General features: G+C 35.4%; 2 protein-coding genes across 3 annotated transcripts; both read left to right on the forward strand.

The window, feature by feature from the left end:
• Positions 1 to 7882: 7882 nt before the first annotated feature.
• LOC113298432 (endoplasmic reticulum metallopeptidase 1-like) lies at positions 7883 to 17638 on the forward strand. Of its 2 annotated transcripts, none has more exons than XM_026547179.1 (21): positions 7883 to 8528; positions 8643 to 8728; positions 8860 to 8961; positions 9175 to 9281; positions 9373 to 9473; positions 9598 to 9685; positions 9897 to 9985; positions 10379 to 10518; positions 10623 to 10776; positions 10912 to 11047; positions 11203 to 11299; positions 11891 to 12020; positions 12785 to 12844; positions 13385 to 13503; positions 13705 to 13829; positions 14652 to 14876; positions 16145 to 16305; positions 16643 to 16800; positions 16906 to 16988; positions 17089 to 17174; positions 17292 to 17638. In XM_026547179.1, exons 1-21 carry the CDS (start codon positions 8316 to 8318, stop codon positions 17433 to 17435), a joined length of 2604 nt encoding a protein of 867 aa, XP_026402964.1. In that variant the 5' UTR covers positions 7883 to 8315; the 3' UTR covers positions 17436 to 17638. The 2 variants fall into 2 exon arrangements, with proteins under 2 accessions (XP_026402964.1, XP_026402962.1); XM_026547177.1 differs by having other exon boundaries at positions 7885 to 8528; positions 11891 to 12026.
• A 1961-nt stretch (positions 17639 to 19599) lies between these two features.
• On the forward strand, positions 19600 to 21895 carry LOC113298433 (60S ribosomal protein L17). Its single transcript, XM_026547180.1, has 7 exons — positions 19600 to 19704; positions 19823 to 19859; positions 19966 to 20006; positions 20864 to 21094; positions 21178 to 21280; positions 21372 to 21439; positions 21539 to 21895. The coding sequence occupies exons 1-7, from the start codon at positions 19702 to 19704 to the stop codon at positions 21605 to 21607; spliced, it is 552 nt and encodes a 183-aa protein (XP_026402965.1). The 5' UTR covers positions 19600 to 19701; the 3' UTR covers positions 21608 to 21895.
• The last annotated feature ends 3413 nt before the right edge of the window (positions 21896 to 25308 follow it).

Below are 25308 nucleotides of genomic sequence, written 5' to 3' on the forward strand. Positions count from 1 at the left end.
ACTCTAGTTTGCAACTAGGACACCAGAAAGTGTCGGGATTAGGTTTTTCAGTTGCTAGAGTTCTCCCTGATATAGTCTTTCAAATCAGGGTTGCTTACAATCAAAGCTAAGATAGCTTAGTAACAAAGCATTCAATATTCACCGTTAGATGAACTCCTGATTTAAGAGTCAAGTTAAGTCTGCTTAGAAATAAAGCAATCGATCTCCACCGTTAGATGGTCTTAGCTTGTTACACACAAATGAGATATACTTATATTTAGATATGGGTTATCGTACCTAAACGTGTATATTGAGTTGGCTCAGTAACAGTTAATCGAAGTTACCCATATGAACACTTTTGTCTTAGCCGTATTCATCAAACACTTCTAGATCAATCAATCATGAAAGATAATCAAATGAATCTAATTGTGTTTCAAATAGATTTGTTCAATTGTTCACTATCTCATAGAAATATTTATGAAAAAATTGTATCGAAACCGGTTTGATTCGTAATCGTACAAAGTACTTATACAAGAATCAATTTATGAACATTAAGCCACGGTTTGCAAAGATTGCACTCCTTAAATCATAAATGTTTTAGTTCATGAGTATGAAAATCATACATAACCGATTTTAGAACTTCACCACTGTGTTCGCCAACCAGGTACGCGAACAACAGCTCTGGGCCTTGGCCTAGTCAAGCCGTTCGCAAACCCGGTTCGCGAACAACCGTTCCGGACCCAACTCAGGTAAACCCGTTCGCATACTAGGTACACAAACAAGAGTTCCGGACCTTCTCAGGGAAATCCGTTCGCATACTATTAGGTACACAAACAAGAGTTCTGGACCAGCTGAATCATCACAATACAGTTCGCATACTAGGTATGCATACCGTGTTGTATCCAGACATGGGTAATCGTTCTAAACTCTCATTTAAATCATTGAAACATCCTTGGAAGAAGACAATGGTAAATTCACACATACCATTAGCTTCAAGTACTTTTCAAGTGATCGAATGACCAATACGAAACTTCCCGAGCTAACATCAAATGACTATCTCACACAAATCATATAAGATGTTCAAGGTAATTTTCACATGATCATCATTTGACTTAATATCTAGTTTCCAACAAATAGATTGTTTCCAACTAAACTCGTCAAGAATACGATGAACATAGCTAAAGCAAAAAGCTTCCAACACATATTTCGAGAAATGGATAAGCGAGATAAACTCAGCTCGAAATATCAAATGTGTATAATGTAAAATTCTATATAGCTATACGACTTAAAATAGAATAAACTTCTGAGTGATAGATAAGTTTTAGTCTCCACATACCTTTTGTTGATAAAGTTCCTCCAAGCTCCACAGTAGATCTTCGTCTTCAATTGGTGAACACCGTGAAGTCTAAAGCTCAACTACACATTCTATCCTAACCCGAGACATAACTATAAGTAGACTAGAAATCAAGCATATAGTTTTGATCAACTAAACTTGAAAAAAAAAGCTTGAGATAGCAACGCTTGCGAGTTCGACCAAGCAGTGCTCTAACAAATGGGAAGATAACTTCTTTGTTGATTTCTATGCATAACGCAACACCTTCTGTGCAATTAGTCAATTTAATTCTTACACAAACATTCACAATCACCAACCCATTCAGTCATAATAATCAATTTCATTCATCTTCTCCCATTGACGAAACCAACCACAATATCCGTTAGCTCACAACAACAACCTCTCTTACATTAAATCAAGCAGCATTAGGTCCATTTCCTCTATTGTAATTCATCTCTATATTCATAACGACGAAAGTCCTTCCTTGAACTGGTTTCTAGTCCAAAACCAAAGCAAAATCATACCCAAAGTCTGACGCATCTCAAGATGCGCTTCCGTCTCTTTCTTTTATTTGTTATCCTATGAAATTACTTCGGACTCACAATTCAATCGATGGTAACTCGAACGTCGAATGGATAAAAAAGTTGAAGCTCGTTTACTTCAGAGATGCATCTCAAAACTGGAAGTCGTTTTTTGTTAAAGGAAATATGCATTTGGGTATTAACAGTAGGGGTGTAAATTCGGGCAGGCCAGCCACCCGGCCCAAAAACTAAGACAGGTCGGGGAGGCCAGGCTTAATATTTGTGAGCCCGTAAAAAAATTCAGGCCGGGCAAAATATGATAATTTGCTACCCAAAGACCGCCCGAAGCCCGTTTTTATACGGGCAGGCCAGATCGGGCCGGATAGGTCACTATTTTGAAATTTTTTTCTTATTTTTTAAGTTCAAATTTTCAAATGAATGGTATTATATTTATTTTTCCAGGCTTGCAATTAAATTTATTCAATTTTAATATAATATCCTTTCCTTTCTAACATTGCATACCGTAAGTGATAGTATTATTTTATATTTATATTACAATGACAAACTTTTAATTATAGCCTATAATAAATAATTAATTAGAGTACAATAAAATTTCTAATAAGAAAATATATTACCATTAATGTTTTGAAAAAGTTAATTATAAGTAAAAACAAGTATATATTTAATTTTTCTTGACACAAAATTGACAATTGTAAAATGGTAACTTTTAAGTCTTTTTAAGAGGATATTAAATGATTAATGGCACATAGAAGGTTTTCAGACCGGGCACCAGGCCGGGTATCAGTCCGGGCATCATAATTAATTGCAAAGCCCGAGACCGCCCAATAAATTAATCCAGACTAGGCCGGGTGGCCCATGACGTGGCATAACAGGCTTTGGGCTACTTCGGGTATAGGCGGGCTCGGGCGGGTACAGGCAGGCCGAGTATTTTCGGGTATTATTTACACCCCTAATTAACAGTACGAAAAAAATATGTCTAGGGACATTTTAGTCAGCTATTATTACACTCTTATAATGTCTTTGGACAGAATACCCAAATTGGATATTAGAAAAGTATCTTTTAAAATTTTGGATATTTAAACACTATCAAATGTTACTCATCTTTTACGCCCATTTTTTTTTTTGGTTATTCAACCAATTTGTGTATTAACTATTCTAATAATGGAAGGGCTGCCAAACCATTGTTGGATCTCTTTTCAAAATCTTTATTATTCAATAACAATGTTACATACTAAAAGTTATCAAAAATATTAAGTCATGCTTTACCAATAGCATCTTGGAGAATCCCACAAATGTATACTTAAACTTATAGTCAAGCAGTATATAAAATTAAGCTTAGTTGAAACTCAATTTATATCTTGCAGTGTCAAAGATGGTTATGTTAATGTTTACAAGAAAACATCACATAATATAATGCATCCCAAGCCAAACGCAGTTTTAGATTGACATTGACTTGTGAGTAATTGAAATTGAATCTAGCGTTAAGCATAATCTAAAACTCCGCTCGATTGTGGCTAGTTAAATTTGGCAATCAACAAATTCAACTACCAAATTTGAATGATATTTGGATTTTCCAGCTTTTCAGTATTATTGCAAGACCTGTTGTACGATTTTTGTGCATATATGACAGATTTAGTCTCCACATTTGATGTTATTGTATTCTTCATTTAATGACTTTGTATAGGTGGAGATAAATAAAAATTTAAATAGGTTTCTTCCACAAAAAGCTTAAACAAATCTTATTGTTTTAAATTCTATTTTGAACTTAGATTCGATATATATTCAATTTCGTATTAGAAAAAAATTTAATGAACAATAGTCGATTAAGTGGGTGTAGATGATATCCTATAAAGATAAACACTCTCATCCAAACTGAAGTTATCGAATCAAAATTAATTTTAACTATCCAACAACCACTTGGGTTAATTCTAATGAAGAGAATCCGACATCAATTATTTTAGATACCTAAACTTAGTCGGAGATGGTCTAAAAGCTTCTCCAACGGAATGTATGTGGGGATAAATGTCTTATGCACATATGATACACATCCAAATCATCTTCCATATATGTCAAATTATACTCAACGATCAAGGTACGTGAAAGGAATGAGTGAATTCCTGAGTTAAACATGCTCGCTTTAATGATCAAGGTTTTACAAATCTTGATGATAAACATGTTTCATTTAGAATTGTCTGATAAACCAGATCATTCATGTTCCGACTTATAATATTGGAAATCAAACTTAAGAATTCAAATCAAGAGAAGGGATTTCCAAAATATTTTCCATCGTTGTAATACTTCGTTACCAAGAATAAATAAAAAAAAAAAATATGTATTGAAAGAATATAACGATCTATAATTTTTTAACAAAATTTATTGGGGCGTATTGAGGTGAGTAATGTCTTTACTTAAAACATTTAATGCCATGTGTTTTTATATATCTCTAACATTCAACATTATTTCTGTTGAACTTCATATCGCTCTGATTATCACCAAAAATGAACGTGAATTAATATAGCACATACTCGTTGATAACGAACTCTGTGTTTCACTGATTCACCAAAATTATTTAATTTATCTTTTCTTTTCTCTTCTCTACATGTCAACGGAGAATAAGGGTTTACATATAATCAAACGAGACTCCTGGAGAAACTATCATGAAGCGCCATTTTTGAGCAAAGAGAGTTAAATTTAAATTGAGAAGGCTATATGATAAATGGACACATCCATTCGTAATTTCAAATTATACAAGTAGACTAGAAATCAAGTACATAATTGTGATCAACTAAACTTGACAAACAAGCTTGAGATAGCAACGCTTGCGAGTTCGACCAAGCAGTACTCTAACAGATTTGATTGACCAACAATGTGTTGAACCATGACAGGTCTAGTTTTTTTTATTGTGTGATCCTTCTCTTATGATATAAGGTCACTCGAACTAGTTCAAGGATTGCGATTTTAGATCTTCTTTATTGCATCTAGATTTGAATATAGAACCTGTGATCTTCCATTGTTAACAGACTCCGATTTGTGCGTGATATAGCATAAGTTGAATCAAGTTGTTTACGAAGGTATTTTGAAGACTGCAGATTATAAGATTTTATTTTTAGTATTCTGATGTTTTTGATGTCCTCATGTACACTTGATTGTCTGGGATCCGAAAAGTTTGTTTATCTCGTATAGAATTTTTATATCTTGTTGTATATGTCGACAATCTATCATTAGATATTTGTTTTTGAGATCTCCTTTGATAGTTTGTGAACTAAGATTGATTATTTCAGTAATCTTGATCTTATTTGATCTAACCAATACAAAGGAGTTTATATTTATTAAGCGGAAAAGCCTTTGTGACTTAAACTCATATATAATTCATTTTTTTTAGATTGATAGAGCGGTTAATGAAGAAGATTAGTCCTTTACTGCCCAAAGGAGTAGAGTGATTGAAGTCCTCAAAGCGGGTGAAGCGACTTAAGATAGTGGACTCTATCTTAGTATTCACATGCACAAACCAGATTGTAGGCACAGGGATACTGAAGAAACTGAGTAACTTGGAATTAGTTTACTCTATACGAAGTTGTAGTAGTCTTTGTATAACAACTTAATTCTGAGAGTATTCAAAATTGGATTAGGTCCCGTCTTTTTTTTTTTTCTTTTTGCATTTGCATTTGCATTTGCGGTTTCCTCGTTAACAAAATATTATGTGTTGTGTGCTTTACTTCACTTCTTCATTATATTGCTTTGTCTTTATAGTTAAAGTAAATACACTTGTATGTTAATCCAAAAGTTAGTTTTATCCATAGTTTGGTTCAGATTTAGAACTTACTATATATACCAAGTGTACATATTGTTGTTGTAATCTTCTTAACAATGCTTGTCTGTATTAGATTACACAAGATATGTCTTGCATCGATTGACGTAGAAAAGATTATGCTGTACTTGGTACCCTCGTCATTTAGTCACTTTTATTTTAAGAAATAAATTAAGACATCCACCTCCATTGGAGATGCTCTGAACATTGGTTTATAACAAAATGCTGTCATAAAACAGTGATTCAACCATTGGTCAACAAAAACAAATCCCTCCATAAACAAACACTACCCAAAACAAAGTTATCTTGTATTTACTTGTGTCTGTCATAATCTACTGAGGCGGAGCCAGTTGAAAGCAATACCCAGCCCAACTGGCTCCCAATCTTAAAATCCGAAAGATATCGTGCTTCAAAGCCCATTTTACCTTACTTGCACCCTCTAGAAAAGATGTCTAGTTCCGCCTATGATCTACATCACCTATATTATTTGCAATGCAAATGAAATTTAATCGTTTGGTGAAAATATCTATCTGGATTCAAATTTCAAGTAATGCATATCCTAATCCAGCCACTGTAATTAAACTTTAAGTAACATTTCACAGTGCATATTCCGTGTGGGCAGAAAATCATGTCGCCACGTGGTGGAATCTCGGGGTTCAAATACGAGAAATCAGGTACAAAAGAAAGCACCATATATAATATTAGTAGATACTTTTCCCTGACACGATTCATTTGGTGCATACTTATAGAGAAGTTAATTTTGCTGCAGACACGATGGCCAAGAGAGGTTGTTGGTTGAATGATGGTGAAGGTTTGAGTTATGATGGAACACCTGATTTTATTGCTTCTATTGAATTACCTTATGTATCTTATTTAAATTTGATTAGTTTGTAAGTTTTTGGGGTTCTCCGCCTCTTTTCTTACTTACTAGTTGTATTTTTGGCTATTTATTAATACAATTTGGATTTACCAAAAAATGAAGAAGATACTTTTCCCTGAATCGAGATATCTACCCCTCATCTAAGATGATGACGCATGGAAAGCAAAATCGACATTCAAGTTTAAAATGAGTAGATAAGCATTTAATGCGAAGTCAAAACGGTTTCAATTTGACCGAATATGTGGAGAAAGAGTATTCGTTGAAGAACAAAGAGATATCTACAACTTTAGCGAGGGTAACCACCTTCTTCGCTAAGGAGAAGTTCAATAGAAAAGATAAACCCTATCAGCAATAACTTTAAAGAAGGCTTGTTTATACAACTAGCGAATGAGATGAGCCGTTATTCACTGAGAGCTTTTTCCATATAAGAAAAATGTAAATGATGTAATAACTGTTGGAACTTTTAGGGTCTAGAAGAGAGATTACTGAGAGTTAAAAGAGAAAGAACACCATTTTACTTGAGAGTAGCTTAACCGTCTTTTACTCATAGTGAAATCACCCCATGAATGTAGGTTTTAACACCGAACCACGTAAAATTATTTGTATCTTTAATTTTCAACTATTAGGATATGTAAATGAAAGTAAGTAAACACTACATTCATTGAAGAGCTATAAATCTTTATGGATTCAATTGTTGGTGATGCTGTACAAGATTTTGTAACTCTTCAATGAATGGAGCGTGTTACTTACATTCATTTACATATCCTAATATCAACTTTCGTACTTATAAACTTTCATCTCGATCTTGGTGATACCTAATTAGATAGACTATGGGTGTACGGTGGGATTTCCTACCACTACATCTACATATTCTCCACTTACACGAGTCATATGGCTGCATGCTCACACAAGAATTACAGTATTTCATGTTTGGTAAAAATAACTGGCCTGGGCTGGAATGACTAACACTGAATATACAACGGTACCTTCGTGCAATTTACTCGTGCATCCACCAGACGGATCATAGTGTTTGTTGCGGACCGGAGTTGGAAGTGGGCAGAGCTTAGAGGATGAAGACTTCAACCAACCTTCCTCTCAAGGCACTTTTTAAAGCTATAATTTTGAGTTGTGCCAACAACAAGTCATCCAATATAAAGGAATAACATACCTTAAAGTGTCTTTCAGTTCTTGGCTGTTCTGTTCTGTTCTTTGGACTCACTGTTTGTTTGGAACCCACCGTGATCATGTTCTTTGGCTTCTCTTTTTTGTTTATTTTAACATTTTTTTTTTTTTTTTTGTAAATTCCTCCTTGTTCAGGTATTGTCCTGAGCTCCTGGCTCAGCTCACCCTGAATCTGACTTCTCTGTTCTTTTGCATTTTCAAAGACATAGTTCACTTCATCCAGAACTAACAACTCCGACACAAAATATGTGCTCTTTTTTGAAGCCTTGAACGTCTATTTTGCAGAGAAACCAGAGAGGCCGTAATATACATTTGGCCTTCATGTAAAAACGTCGTTATATATGACGGAACAAAACAAAAGCATGATCCAGTAACGGACTCCGTTTAAACTCACATCATATATAGTCATATAATAACCTCATTATTATCGAAATTCTATTTTAATGTATACACACATTTATTATATATAGCCACGAGTCAGCCCACGACCAAAACAAAGGAGGAGGAGGTTTGTTCAAATAAGCAAGGAATCATTTCTGAAATATCATCATCTCCTGATCGAGTGTTTTTCATAAGATTTGTAGACTAAAAATGGGGTTTAAGTTGAGTTCAAGAGATTTATCAGGATTCAAATGTTTGATATGTCTAGGGTTTATATATTCCATCATGTCATTATTAGCTTACATGATTATTCATACAAAACATATTAAACCACTTGAAATTGATGCTCCACTTGATCAATTCTCTGAAGCTAGAGCTATTCAACACGTTACTGTCTTGTCTCAACAAATCGATGGTCGTCAAGTCAGTATAACACACACTCTTAGAAATTTGTTTTCTACTACTATCTGTTACCTTCATTTGTATTTTCTCTTGTTCCAGATTTGATTTCTTAATATTACTGTTTTGATGTACTAGGAAGGACGTCCAGGTTTAATGGAAGCGGCCAGGTATATTAAATTGGAGTTAGAGAAGTTAGCGGGACGAGCTGGACCGGATATTAGGTCAGTGTGTTGGTACACTGTAGCTTGTGATGATGTTGATCGAATTTGGAGTCAACGTGTCATCATTTTGTTAACCTGATGGAAATTATAGATTATAGTTGATTGGACTTTGGAATGCTGTGATTTTGTAGAATTGAGATTGAGGAAACGGTTGTTGCTGGTTCGTTCAAGATGTTGTTTTTAGGTCATAGTATCGCGTTTGCTTACAGGAATCATACTAATATCGTGGCAAGGTAGTGTTCAGTTTCTTGAGTTTTTTCATTTTTATGGATGTTCTTATGAGAGACTGAATTTGGAAGTAGTTATTGACATGAAACATTACGCCTATCTGGTATTTGAGAATTTCGTAGATGCATTAGTGGCTAGTTTTCAGCAACTACAAGATTTGTTTTGTAATTGTGCGTGAGAATATCTTTCCTAAAGACCTGACCCAACTAAATCTGCAGGATTTCATCCACGGAATCAAGAGATACTGATACATCAGTTTTAATAAATGCTCATTTCGACAGTCCACTAGGTTCTCCTGGTGCTAGTGACTGTGCTTCATGTGTTGGTGAGTCTAATGGTTTCGATTCCATATATATTGTATAAATTGCATTCTAATGCTCCTTTTATTTACATGCAGTTGTTTTTTGTATTTGTAGCATCAATGCTTGAAATAGCAAGACTCACTGTTGATTCTAGCTGGGTCCCTCCTCAACCTGTTATTCTTCTTTTCAACGGTGCAGAAGAACTTTTTCTCTTGGTACGTAGGAATTAACATTTTGGATAGTGAATTACTACTTGATTGCTTTTTATTTCATTGCTTCTCTCACAAACTGAAACGAGCTTAAGGAATTTGTTTTGACGATTCATGCACAATGCTCTAGGGTTCACATGGCTTTGCCAAAACTCATAGATGGCAAAGTACTATTGGTGCTTTTATCAATATTGAAGCATCTGGGACTGGTGGTCTAGGTATTCTCTTGTTCAAATATTTCCAAAATCGTTCTTTTGGTAAAGTTTTAACATATCTTCATTTAATCCACTTGACTTAAGATTAAACCAGCGTCAGGAACCTGGTAAACCTTATGTTCAGTGAATAACCAAAAATACACTAAAGTACCGTTGAGTCATGTTTTCAAAAGATTGTGAGGGTATCTTACCTTTTATCTTTTTTAATCAACAGATTTAGTTTGCCAATCTGGACCTGGGTCCTGGCCGTCTCTAGTGTATTCTGAGTCTGCCGTGTATCCGATGGCACATAGTGCCGCACAGGTATTCACTTTATATCTGATATTCTTTTCATATAAATTTTGCATTATTTGTTAAGATCTTGGCACTCGATGCGTGTTCGCCAAACTTTTACTGGTCGTACCAAAATTAGTTCTGATGATTTAAATTTTGGCACTCATTTTGTTTGTACGATTAATTGTCTAGATGGCTGTTTTTTTGTGTTTCTAAGTTTTACCAAAACTACCATAGTAAGGTTTCACATCTTGGGTGTGTTCTGTTTCACTTCTGCAAATTAGGTCCCAGTACCAAGCTTGTCGTTTGTTACTCTCACATGGTTGTTGTAACTGTGCTTCTACATATTCTTGTATTGTGGCCATTTAATTCACATGCAGCTATTGGTTGTTTGTTATCCTGCAAATGATTTTCTTAATGCAGGATATTTTCCCTGTTATTCCTGGGGATACAGACTACAGAATTTTATCTGAAGATTCTGGTGACATTCCTGGGCTTGATATCATCTTTCTTCTTGGTGGTTATTTCTATCATACATCCTCCGATACTGTGGACCGACTAATGTATGCTTTACACATGCTATTTTGGTACAAATTTTAAGTATACTTGAAACTATAATGAGTATTCTATAAAGGAAATTTCTAATGTGAAAGATCTTACCAAATAGACCAGGAAGCATGCAAGCACGAGGAGAGAATCTGTTCAGTTTGATAAAAGCATTCACAAGCTCATCTAAACTGCGAAATGCTCGTGAAAGAGCAAGTGAGATCAAGGATGATCAGGACCGAGCTGTTTTCTTTGATTACTTGGCCTGCTTCACGGTATTAATGTCAACAATCTTGCTTTTTATTCATTCGTTAAATCATACTATCTTAGCATTTTTTCTCCATAGTCACTGATTCATCTGGAATATCATCAGTTTTGATATGTATATTTTTCCTAATTGTTTTGTCCAGGTATACTATTCAAAAAAGACAGCTCTGATACTTCACAGTCTTCCTGTTGCTATCTTTCTTGTCATGCCCTTCCTATTGCATTTCGAGAACAGTGGGGTCCGTTCTTGGTTTAGAACTTCCTGTGACTTTATCAAGGGTATGTTGGTTGTTATTTAAAAAAAGTTTCATCTCCAGCATTTCGTCAATTCATCTGAGTTTTCTCCCACTTGTATATTCAGCTTAAGACACTTGATGTTTGAGTTTTTTTTTCCTTTGCTTGTTTAAATTCTTTTTAATAACTGTTATTTCCAGGAATGCTTTTCCATGCTGTCGGAGTTATATTTGCAATCTTTATTCCTGTTCTCTTTGCTATTTTAAGATTGCTTTTCTCTAGCCATGCAATGAGTTGGTAAGTTTCTTCATTTCATTTTTGTTAACTCAGTCGTTCATATTACTTAGTAAATTAGTATGGTAAATTAGAGGTCTTTCATGGTTACTCAAAACATATAAGGCCCCACTATGCTGGTCTATGTGGTTGCATTTAGGCAATTTACTGAATTACTGGAGGTTGTTGATCAATTGAAAATAATAATTTGTTAGTATTGAAAATCTTTTCACATTGCCACATCTATGCTTTATGAGTTGATGAGTGTGATACAAAGGGGATATCTAGTGAATTCCGCCCCATTGCTATATCCAACTAAGTCTCCTGAATTTCCTTTATCTCCTATGAACTTCCATTATCTGTTATTCAATTACTTCTTATTTACAAGCAGTTGAGTAACAAATAGGATCTTGAATTCTGTTTCACTATAGGTAAACACGATGTTGGACCTTTATACTCTGGGTGTACAAAACCTAATGTGGGTGGTCATCATAAACTTGTATTTTCTTCCAGCACTCAACAGAGATTAGGATAAGACATGTTCACGCATGTGAGGATATCTGTAAATTGATGAATATCTGAATGGCTTCTGATATTACACTACCAATAATACAGGTTCGCTCATCCGTGTTTGGCTTTCTTGATGTTTGTTCCCTGCTCACTTGTTGGGTTGCTGATTCCAAGAATTATTTGGAGACGCTTTCCTCACTCTCAAGATGTTTCCGTTCTTAAAACATCAACAGAGGTAGAGGTAATTATCCAGCATGCAGAAGTTCGTAGTACCAAAAATTATTTCAAGATTGTTGTCTGTTAATGTTTTCATCACCACCTAAGGAATACTTTGGAATCTATAGTGACGTATGGATCATTTCGCTTACTTCCCTCACTATTGCCATCAAAAGCGAGTATATAAAATGATAAACCTTATAATGTTGGTCATCAATTAGACACAAGAAAAGAAAAGCTAAACTTGCAAAAAGCAAATGAATATTCAGGAGAGAGGGTGGTGGTTATGGTGGGGTGTGTGGGGGAGGAATCTAACAATTTGACAGTACTTGAAGGGTTCGTCTTAATGCTTAAGGAACTTTGAGAAAGTAGAAATGGAAAGATAGCTACTTACATGTTTTTTCCATTGCATAATTATTAATCAACATTTAAGTAACTGTGGACTACCTAGTGTCCTAGTCTACTGATTTCTAATTTTCCACCTCTAGATAACTGTGATGCACGTCCTGAATTCCTGCGTGGATTGGTAACGTTTAGTGTGTCTCCACTGTATGTAGCCCATGGTCATACTGACGCTCAAATGATAGTTCCCATCCACTTAGTAGAGGGAAGCAAATCAGGCCGTCTATCTTATTCAGATTAATGAAAGAAAGTTATGTACTCATGCTGTATTACTGCATTTAATCCTTGAGTTTGTTTGTTTTTGTAATTAAACATCGTCATACAAAGAGAGAGAGAGAGAAAGAGTCCCCTGAATACTCTATTGCTCTGTAAACCTTGTAGGCGCTATCTGATGAAGCAAGATTCTGGGGGGCTTTTGGATTATATGCAGTCATCACTTTGGTAAGTAACCTCACTCATTACTTAGTATAACCCGTATATTACATGTTCACTGTAGTTGGCATTTTTAGTGATGCCTAGTTGTCAGTTGTAGCTCATTCAGCCTTTCCGAAACAAGCTGCAGGTAAACCTTAGTATGCCAGTATTGGTTCCCTTGACTCATTCTAGGTTTTGGCATCACAAACTGTGCATGTATCACAAGTAGACGAGTCAAGGAATGTTTACCTGGGATGATATATATTTATTTTTAATCACAAATATCATAGGTGATAAAACTCAGTCATGCATCTGTCTGTATGCGATGTCTCATATTGGTAAAAAGTAAAACTAGAAATCCTCATTCATGCATGCAGATCATAAGGTGGATCCGATGTGCAAATTTATATACTCTTGTTTTTCCAGAAAATGGCAATACAATGCTTCAACCTATTCCGCTGTACAGTTCGAAAGCATGGGTTTTGTGTTAGTTCTTGTGCCTCCAGCACAATTCATGAAGATCTAATGTCTTAATAATTGACCGTACTTGGAATCTTTTCTGTCCAGGTTTACCTGTTAGCTGGCTTGGGCGGAGGGTTCTTGTCGTTCTGCTTGACTGCTTTTATGGTTCCTGCATGGATTATGTTCTGCCTATCAAACAAATATTTTGGTTATCTATCATTCAAGTACTGTTTTTGACTTTCACTTGTGATAACTTCCAATCTTCTGACATATGTGAATAAATGCTCTGCAACTATTTTTTAGATACTCTCTATTCTTTTCTTTCACGCAATTTTGTGGCAATGGAATGCATACAATTCTGGGTATGGATATATGTCTTAAGTTTCTTTTTAGGATGCTAAACAACCTGTTGATGGATGTAACAGGTCATCTATGAGCTACGTGATACCTCTGATTCCTTGCCTTGCATACTGTGTTTACTTCGGGGGGTTTCTTATCCAGTTTGTGACCGAGAAGATGGGTATGATGGGTTCTCTTCCATCTCCCTATGGTATGTCTATCAACCCTTATATTGCTGACGGTGGTTAAAGTTGATGTAATTTTGGATTAATTGTTTACTCTTAGGATAGTTGTTGACCAAAAGTTAGTCGCAGGGATGACCTAGTAAATTGAACGTACTGGTGCATTACAGGGCATCAAATGGAACAATTTCACCACTTTAGGTTTTGTTTTGTAGATGAGCTGTCCATCTTAAAGCTGGTTTAGCTAGTGGCTTGTTACAGTCTTTCTTAGGCTGTGTTTCACAACCAGATGCAGATGTAGAAGTACTTCTGTAAGCCAAATAGTTTAGAAGGTTATATGGTAAACAGTTAGCTCGTAAACAACCACCTAAAAACACGAAAGCTGAGGAGAGGTTACTCCTGAGAAGCAGAAGTTGTTTTCGACTTCCGAAAGTTGTTTTTATAAATGTTTCCACACATTACATTTCAGAAAGAAACTTACCAAGTTGTTTCAAAACCCAATCTTAACTTATAAGGTTAGTGTTGATGAGATGACAGAGTTCGGGTTCCCAAGTTGGAATGATTTGTATACTGTTGTTTATGTTATATATACCTACCAATAATATTAGTTTTTGTAAATTTGTCCATAATCACTAATCAGTGGTATATGACGAGCTACTTTTGTGTTTTTAGAGGTTCCGTTTATAGTTTTAGGCTTTAAATATTCTCACCAGTGTTCTTTAAATTATTCAAAATACAAAAAAAAAAATCCTCCAGATTTTTTTTTTGATTTTAGAAAAATTAATTAGCTTTCAGAGAATTGTTTATCCTCAAAGAGTAACTAACGATTAAGAAATACTCTCTTCTTGTAGGATATTTTGTTCCTGATATTGTAGTAGCAGTGTTAGTTGGTTTTGTGACAGGATGGTGTGTGGGACCATTGATCCCTGTTGTTGGCAATTGGTTAGCCAGATCATCAGTTGTGCAGTTCTTGCTGCATATAACCGTGTTGGCTTTGGCACTGTCTTCCCAGTTTTTCCCATACAGCACATCTGCACCAAAAAGGCTCATATTTCAGCACACATTTGTAACTACAGGTAATTTAAGAAATGGCGATTCTAATCTATCTACATTATACCTCTATACTCCTGCCGTCCCAAATTGGATGAGCTAGTTGTAGTTTGCACAATTCATAAGGCAAGGAGGAAAGGGGAGTATGTTTAAGTATTTTTTACAATTATACCCTTATGGATAATAACTAGTAAAACTTAGAAATGATTTATCTCTTAAACTATACCACGGTTTTTCGTAAACTTTATACCGTTGAAAAGCATTTTAAAACACCTACGCAACGAATATAAACATGGCTATCAAATTATACATATTTCTTATAGTACCAATAATCAATTAAAAGGGTAGTTTTAGAAATATCCCTTTGATTAGAGAGATAGCTCATCTATTTATGGGACAAAATTTAAAACCAACTAGCTCATCTAATTTGGGAAGGAGGGAGTATTACATTAGTCTTACAACAAATGTCAGATGAACATACTATAGAATACATTTCAGGTTTATCCTTTTCCTTAAAAAATGTATGCTACTATTATTTTAAAAAGATGAAATTGAAAGTGAGAATCCTAAGCATGGGGCGAATAGGGAGAAGATCTTTGAGTTGGCTTGCGTCTTTTGACTTGTCAGCATTATACACATCAGAAATGTGAATTTACATGATAATACGAACTCTCAAGAATTCCGCTAGCATTTTTACGGGGTATGCATTCATTTTGTTGTAGTTCAAGGATTATTAGATCTTCCTTCAATAGAGGAAGCTTCTATTGACATTTTTATTTTGACATTGCGGTTAGATTGTATTGTAGAGCCTACATAAAGACAAACTTAGGCTTAATTTTTGATGATATTGCTATTCAAATCATGTACTCCAAGCTCTTTTAGTGATAAATTTTTTGTAAAAGTGTGACTAATATCATGAACGAGTGCAGCTAAAATAAGAAGCTCAAAAACCGTTGATTTTCAGACCCATTATGCTTACATCTTTATGAAGATGATGACTTTTGGAGGGACGTTCTATGTAATGAATAGAGAACCCTCGCTGAAATTTAGCTTCTAGTTTGTTCTCATGCGGGTGCTATTGGTCTCACAAAATAAAAAATTCATCGTCATCTCAAAATAAGCATGTCAATTGAACTTCCCTCTGAAAGAGGATTCATCTGTATATTGTTTTATAGTGCGACTTCATGTAGGTTGAACTGTAGTTATCTCTCTTATCATTTTACATTTGATTTGCATGTTCTGATTTTTATTTTTTTACTTTTGTTACTGAAATGATCTCTTTTGAGGACTACAGATGGAAGGTCAGTTGCTGAGTCCAGTTACGATTTTTCAGTGGTAGATTCAAACTCATTGTATTTCCTTTTCAAATATGCTCCTGAAGTAGCAGAAGAGCTGCAGATCAGTTCAGAGTTATCTTTGGAAAAATTCCAGGAGTCAGATCGGAGAACTTGGATGGTATATACCGACATCTTATTTGCATATATTCTGCATACCAGCAATGGCTTGATGCATGTGTCAATTTGGATTCTTGGATATTGCATATTCAGATCTCAGACTCTTGGCACAAATCCAAGGTTCCAGGAATAGATTGTTCATTTCAGATTGCTCTTTCAAACTTAGCACATCTTTAAAATAATTTTTTTTCTTTCTTTTCTGTTGAGGATTTTCATTCACGAAAGTTTTTTATTAAGAGCCGCAATAAAAGTCTTGGTAGTTGTGAAACTTGGTTCTTCAATATGGTTGTCTTGGACCTTTTGGTTGTGAAAAATTTGACGGCTAGTTTCTCATGCAGGTGCTTTTTCCAGTAAATTTCTTGTTTTCAGGAAGCTTGAAGTTCCCCGATAGAGGTGATGATATCTTAAAGCAATATGCTCAGTTCCCTCACCTGACTCATAGAGAAACTACAGTTTCTGGTACAGCGCGGAAAGTCCACTTGGAACTTTCATTAGGGTAAGAACTACGACTAAACAATGTTCATCTTATTGTTGAAATGGTAGATTCAAAATATGGTATTCTCATATTATTTGTACGATCAATTTCTGTCTTTTGTTTCAGTTCTTTAAAGGAGGTCTGGGTTTCAGTGCTTAACATTACAGGTCCTCTGTCAAATTGGTCTTTTGCTGACAATCAGATTACAGGTGATTGCAAATAGTCTTATTCTTTGTTTGTTTCGTCGAAAATAGTTTTGCACATCTATCAGCGATGAGCAAATCCTAAACCAAGTGAGATAATTTGCAGATCCTGAAACAGTGGATGGTGGTCCACCGTCATATATTTGTAGACTTAGCGGAGTTGGTAACGATGATTGGAGTTTCTGGCTTGAGGTAAAGAATTTACCAAGTAGTGTCACATTTGTAAAATTTTCCTACATTTCCTACTAGGTGCTCAATATTTTATGTTACAAGTCATCACTAATGAATTCTGTTGTTACACTCTTGCAGGCAAACAGTTCTGAAGCTTTAACGGTGAACCTTTCGGTACTAGACCAGTATATGGTAGATTCTTCGAAGAAATTAAAGGATCTTTTTCCAGATTGGGTTGATGTTGTTGCTTATTCAAGCTTTATGTCGAGCTATACCTTCTAATGAACTTGTCATTTATCTGTTTGCTCATAGAGTGCACAGGGTGAATCCGAAATTGATCCCAGATGCACTGTAACACTGGGATTGATCTAAAGAAAGATGTGTTGTAGAAAATGGAACTGGAACATTTTGAAATATTTGTAACCATAAATTAATTAAGAAAATGTCATGTCAGTGCTATGAAGCAGTCTTTTTTATTACGTCAATTTTCAATGTTGGATTTTAAGTAAAGCGGTTTGTTTTAGGCCATCCCATCCACGAAGGAATGTTAGAGCAACCGCAACGTTGTTGCTAAAAGCCATATTTGGCAACAAAATGAAGCGTACTCCTGTTTGTCAAAAGCTATATTAGTAGCCAAATTGCCAAACGAAGTTTCCATATTTGAGAACTGAATTTGGCAATTCTCAAATATAGCATCACGGTGTTATAAAAGCCGTGTCAAGTTAAACTCATTTTTAAAGAACGGTCCTCCACAAATTGCCAAACGAAGTTTCCATATTTGAGAACTGAATTTGGCAATTCTCAAATATAGCATCACGGTGTTATAAAAGTCGTGCCAAGTTAAACTCATTTTTAAAGAACTAAAATCCATTTGAAGTAAATGGTTCTATAAACTGAGTTGTTTATAAAATAGAAAGTGAAAATAAGACGGTTTTATAAATTGCTTTTCAGTGAACGGTTTTATAAAGTCCTTTTCACTCTAAACGAAGTTTTAAACTACGTTGCTCGGTTGCTCAGTACGATCACACAACTAAATTCCCAAATAAAAAGTTATATATGGGATAGCAATTTAGAATTATAGGATTGCAACACTAAAGTTGCCCTTAGAGGTTGTTGGAGTTGGAGGTTCCATTTTTCTCCTTTTTCAGAATATACAAACATTTTTATCCACCAAACTTCCCAGGGAAAACATGATAAATCTTGCTTGCTTAAATCATTTTCTTTTACTAGCAAGGAAAAACTTGAACCAAGCCTTTTCTCCTTACATCATTGAGCTCGCGGCATTTTGCTAAAATACTTCCACACTATTTTGAGGTGGACTCGCCTATCTGTGTCTAGATTTATACAGTGTTTACTACCCATATCAGTTCCCATTAGGGGTCTCCGAAACTGAATGTAATTGAAAGAAGGATTAGATTATGCAATGATGACTAGGGATGGTCATGGGGCGGGTATCTTGTATCCCAGTCACTGCCACGTTCAAAAAAAAAACTCACACCCTCCCCATTACCCGTTTGATCTGGGACGGGGCGGTTATGAGAAATACCCGTATGGGTCGGGTTTTTTACGGATTACCCAAAACATTAAGCTCAAATATGATGAGTTAATTTAATAATCAATACCTAAGTTCAACCAATAATAATAATAATAATTTAAAATTTCAAACTCATAAATTCATCGTAAAACAAACAAAGAAAAACAAATTGGTATATAAACGAGCATCACTCATTTTAGTTCTTAATTATTTCTTATCAAGTATCTTTTTTATAATATAATATAATTTCTTAGTTTAAATATAATATAAATAATTAATGATATCTTATACTTTTACCTTTTCTTTTATAATATAAATATAATATAATTTCTCAGTTTAAATATAATATAAATAATTAATGATATCTTATACTTTTACCTTTTCTTTTATAATATAATATAATAGTTTAGTTTAAATATAATATAAATAATTAATAAAAATAAAAAATCCTAAAATGGGAACGTAGGGGCGGGTATGGGACGGGGACCTAGAATCCAATCCCCGCTTCACTAATTTCGGGTATTACTCATACCCAACCCCAATCCTGTTTGTACGGGTAAAACCCTACCCAATAAGGACGGGTATCCATGAGGATGAGTTTGGGTGGGGCAAATGGCCATCCCTAATGACGAGACTGAACAAGACTGCCTGCCTGAAGGGTACTATGCACAAAACTGAACCCAGATTACAGCAATTCGATGATCCAATTCAAAATGAGTTTAGAAAATAGAAGCAAGGGCACCTCTTCCTTCCTTTGAAAACGAAAATGTTAGGTGCACCGTGCACGGCGCTCCAAACACCAAACTGGGCTTCAGAAGTATCCTCGTGGGCTTACTTGGTAAGAAAACTTTCTACAAAAATATCCAGTCCAGTCCAACTCTGACCTTCATTCCTACAAAACCCTAGGTTTATAAGAGATATCCCTTCATCTCTTTACAACCTACTTCTGTGCCGCATTACTGTCGGCTCACCAGACAAAGAAGAAGAAGAAATCACCAAAAACCTAAATCAACAATGGTGCGTAGATCTGAATCCCTCCATTACAACATCAATTACGACATCCTTAGCTTCTATTACTTGATTTGATTGTTCGGGTACTGATTAGTTCTTCTTTGTTTTGATTTGCATTTAACAGGTGAAGTATTCAAAGGAGCCCGATAATCCCACCAAGTGTAAGCATCTCTAATCTTTATTATCTTTTTCTTCTCTTTTCATAGTTGAAGGGTTTTAGATGAGTGTAGTTACTGAGTGTGGTGTTTATGATGTTTTCTGTTTCAGCCTGCAAGGCTAGGGGGTCTGATCTTCGTGTTCATTTCAAGGTACGATGGTTGTTGGGGTTTTTACTTATATATTGTTACAAGAGGTTTTTATTTATTTTGTTAGCTTAATCGAATGAGTTTTTGGATATTATTATCTTGATTCAGTGAAAATATGGTCGTGATGTAAATGGTTTGTCTATTTGAGAATCTGGGGATTTAGGGTTAGTAGGATTTGTTATTCTAAGTTAGATCCCTAAACTCAGCTTGACCCTCAAGCTTGACCAAATGAGTTGTTAGTTAATTATTGATTAGTATTTAAGCTGGAATATTTATTTAGTTCCCAACTTGGCTTTGAAGAAGAAGAAGGTCTGAAATGCTGAGATAGAATTAATACATCTGGTTGTTAATTAACGGAGAATTTGATGTGTATAACCCTTTGAATAGTGGACTCTTAGGATAAGTTGTGGATATTGTGTGTATGTCAATTTTCTATACTTTGGTACTTAGCTTTTCTGCTCAGCTCGCCTGATGATTAAATATCTATTGTGTAACATGATATTCACTGGCTTGTTAACCTAGTCAACCTGAGGCAAATGTCAACGTTAATTGACATACGAGTTTCGGTTATCTTTGGTGTGTTCTTGTTATTTGGTTTGATCTATCACACCCTTCTAGATGTTGAATTGATTTTACTCCTTCCCGGCCTAATTCTTCACATGACTAAGCCAGCATTTGACCTGTATTTGATTGCCCAGTAGAAATTATGGGTAGTTCCGGTTTCTATCCTAATAATTTTTCTAATAATATGCCTGCATTAGCTATATTTGATTGTCTTATAGAATTTTTATTTTCTTGATCTTTTATTTAAATACATTAGCCCATAGTTACTCATATTTCTTTTGTATGTTGCTTTTCAGAACACTAGGGAAACAGCATTCTCTTTAAGGAAGATGCCTTTGGTTAAAGCCAAGAGGTATTTGGAGGATGTGTTGGCACACAAGCAAGCCATTCCCTTCAGACGTTTCTGTGGTGGTGTTGGTAGGACTGCTCAAGCCAAGAACCGTCACTCAAATGGACAAGGACGTTGGCCCGCTAAGTCCGCCAAGTTCATCCTTGATCTGCTTAAAAATGCTGAGAGCAATGCTGATGTAGGTCTCTCTTCTCTGTTGTATGTTTACTTCATCGAGTTAAGAGTTTACTCATCCAAATTATTGCTTATTATATGATGCAGGTAAAAGGTTTGGACGTGGATTCACTATACATTTCTCATATCCAAGTTAACCAAGCTCAGAAGCAGAGGCGTAGGACATACCGTGCTCACGGAAGAATTAACCGTAAGTCTCCTTTTAAACATGTGTTGTTTCTCTTTTTTTGGATTGTTGGATTTTCAATTTAAGCTGACTGCAATGTGCATCTTTGACTCAGCTTACATGTCATCTCCTTGTCACATCGAGCTGACCTTGTCAGAGAAGGAAGAAGCAGTTAAGAAAGAGGTGAGGGTCGCTGGCATATTAACAGAATTATAGCTGTTTTCATTTATAAATTATACTTGTTGTGTTAATGCTTGCTGATGTTGGTTCATTTTGTTGTAGGCTGACACTCAATTGGCACCAAGGAAGTCAAAGAAATCTCAAGTTCTCCGTAGTGGTGCCTCATCTTAAGCAGTAGACAGAGATGAGTACTCAGAAATGTATTGGGTTCCGTTTTACTATTTTGACATTAGAAACCATTTTGGTTGCTTTTATATATGTTTCGACTTTTTTGTGTTTCTATCATATGAAGATTTTGGCTACTATTAGTGAATGTTTGTTTTGAGAGATTTTCGTACAAGCAGGTTGTGCTAGATTAAAATCCTTTTTCTCTGATGCTGTCCTAGAGTTGAAACATTTGTTCTGATAGAAATCCTCTTATCCAACTGAAATGACAGTACTTACTGAGATTCTGATCCAGTTTTGATTTAGAGGTAATGCTAGTTAACAACGTTCACTGTTGAATGGTGGTTATGTAGCCATATCTACTATTTGTTTTGAGACATTTTCGTACAAGCGGGTTGTGCTAAATTAAAATCCTTTTCTCTGATGCTGCCTAGTTAAAACATTTGTTCTGATAGAAATCCTCTTATCCAACTGAAATGACATGCACTTTCCGAGCTTGGGATGCAGTTTTGATTTAGAGATAACACCAGTTAATTATGTTTACTGTTGAATGGTGGTTATATGAAATTGTTACACCAGTATACAGTTCCATTGTGGTTCGTTTTTGTTAGATAATTTTGGTGGTCGGTCATGTATGTTCACTCGTTTTTAAACACTATCCTGGCTCATGCCGCATCTTCCACCGTGATATTTTTTCTTCTGCTGAAATAATCTTGTGGGAGATATCGATTGAAGTTCAGAAGGCAATTATCTTTATTGAATTGCCAAGATCTACCAAGCAACCTGTTCCAAAAATTTGGACATCATCACACTATTTCCCATCTTGCATTTGGATTCAAATTATTAGCCTTTGAAGTACACAAGCAGCTTGGTAAATATGTTGTTGGAAGTGAGTCAAGTGACGAAGCACTCTAAGTTCTTATGGGTATTGTTGCAAGTGAAGAAGCATTATTCTAAGTTCAGTTCTGATGGGTTCTTACGGGTATTGTTGTCTATCAAAAGATTCAGAAGTATAGCTTTTCTTGTGGCATTCTAAACCATAGCTCTACTCCAACATCAACCCCTTGATCTCTGATTTGAAGACCTACCAATCAAAACCTAATTGATGAATTTTAGGTACCACATATCCTACTCGTTCCGTTCCATTTTACTCGATGTTGTAGAGTTTTCACGCAGATTAAGAAACAACATAGAGAGTAAATTTTTTCCAAATCTATCCTTATTAATATCTTCCTAAAGATTTAAAGCACCTAGTTCTTAGTCCCTCTATTTAGTGTAGTTAGTAATTTTTTTGGGATAAAGTATTTACACTCCATGGAGTGGATTTAAAAATTAGACTAATTATCCATCTACTGATTTCGATGAAAATTAATGGTATGATATGATTCCAAAGCAAGGGCAATTTAGTGAGAATTTGGGAAAAAAAGCTTAAACACTCATCTATTTTGGAACATAAAAAAAACCCTAAAACATCAAGTAAAAAGCTTAATAAATTATATGCTTCGAAGAAAAAAAATCATCTGTTTTTCTTCTTCTTCAACTAGAGGGTCACTTACAACCCATTGAACTTGTGACAATCACTAGACGAATTACCATGTTTTATTTTAAGTTTGTTTGTTAGTCTACTATCCCTGGTGGTATAATTATCTTTGTGATGGGCGAACCAAAAAACTTGAGGGTTTGCCCATTGGGGTCTACCAAGAATCCCAACGGATGTACCAACAAATATCATCGATTCTAACATTAATTAATTTTGGGTACTCCTATGAAAGTTCTTTATTAATAATCTTGTTAAGAAAACGACAATTCATGTAATCAAAACTTTTATTCTATAAATGTATAGATTGTACCTTAGTCAAATTGTAACAAAGGATATACTAAATATATCTAAAAGATGTAAGTTATTTTTTCCACGAACGGCATGAAAAATTGCTTTTCCTAACGTATCTTGAATATCACATCATTCAACACTGAAGACAACTTTATGGCTTTTGTCACAAATTTAACCGATATAAAGGAGGTTAGCAGTCATATTTTTAACGTAAGCGACTTGATGAATTTCAGGAATTCTGGGTAAGCTTGATCATTTACTTTTTGCTGATATAGCAACATGTAATAATCTACACTACAAATAGAAACTTAGAAGGATCTAAGATTAGGTTGAGGAAGAAGAGGAGGGTTTAGACAGAAGGAGAAGATAAGAATTCAGAGTGAAGGGAAGAACAATAATTCAATAATTCACTAAAGAATATCCAAGGAAAAAGTTGGATACTAATACATGTTGTCGAGCACGTTAACCGTGTGACAAGAGTTCTAGGCACCCAATAACAAGCTATGGGCACCTCTAGTCTAAAATAAGAAAATTATAAAGATACCCTTAGAGGTGGTTCATGACAAATACCCCTCACTTCACATGATTCTTGTCCTCAAGAATCGCATCTGGAAATTGTTTCCTTATAACCGCCTTGTCTTCCCAAGTTGTTTCCTTAGCAGTGGAGTGAGTCCAATGAACCATAATCTGTTTTACTTGCTCCTGATGTTTCTTGATCATTCTGGTAGACAGTGGAGCAATCTTCATACAACCTTGAGAGTCAAGAGCTGGTAAAACTGTTTGAGGTAGAAATCATGTACCAATCTTTGGCTTAAGCTGTGAGACATGAAACACTGGGTGAATTCTGGAGGTAGAAGGGAGTTGCAGTTTGTATGCCACCTTGTTGCAATGATTTGGTATGGACCAAAAAAAATTAGCAGACAGTTTTAAGCTCCTCCTCAACTGAACTGAGGTTTGCCTGTATGGTTGAAGTCTTAAGTAAACCCAATCACCCACCTTGAATTCTCTCTTTGATCTCTTCTTATAGGCATGTTGTTTCATCCTGTGTTGTGCTTCTTCAAGAGTGGACTTAAGTATTATTCCCATGGTCTGTCTTCTTTGTAAATACTCTTCAACGGACTCATTAGTTGATGGGTGATGAGAGAAAAGACCAAATTGTTGGGGTTTGTATCCATACAAAGCTTGGAAGGGTGTAGTCTTCAAACTAGAGTGATAAGTAGAGTTGAACCACCACTCTGCTAAGGATAACCAACTAACCCACTTGGTAAGTCTATAGCTTGTCATGCATCTCAAGTATGACTCCAGGCACGCATTCACCCTCTCAGTCTGTCCATATGTCTGAGGGTGATATGTTGTACTCATGTGAAGAGCAGTCCCCATCTTGGTGAATAGATCTTGCCGGAAGTTACTAAGGAAAATATTGCCTCTACCTGAAATTATGGTGGCAGGCAGTACATGTTTGAAAATGTTATCTAGAAATACCTTTGCTACAACTGAGGCAGTGAAAGGGTGACTTAGTGGAAGGAAATGGCTGGTGAACCTATCCACCATAACCATGATGACTTCTCTGCCTTCTGATTTTGGGAGTCCAGTGATGAAGACCATGGATATGTACTTCCAAGCCTGATCAGGAACTGGAAGTGGCTGGAGTAGTCCCTGCAGGTGATGTGTGTGGTATCTTATGTTGTTGGCAGATGTCACACTCTTTAATATACTGGTACAAGTATTTCTTCATTCCAATCCAGTAGAAGTGCTCCTTTGCTCTCTGGTAGCTGGCTTGGGTACCTGAATGTCCCCCCATAGCTGAAGAATGGACTGCAACTAAAACTTGTTGCCTTAAAGTCCCTACTGAGCCAATATAAACCTTATCCTTGTA

The sequence above is a fragment of the Papaver somniferum genome, chromosome 7, assembly GCF_003573695.1.
Source record: "Papaver somniferum cultivar HN1 chromosome 7, ASM357369v1, whole genome shotgun sequence".
NCBI lineage: Eukaryota > Viridiplantae > Streptophyta > Magnoliopsida > Ranunculales > Papaveraceae > Papaver > Papaver somniferum.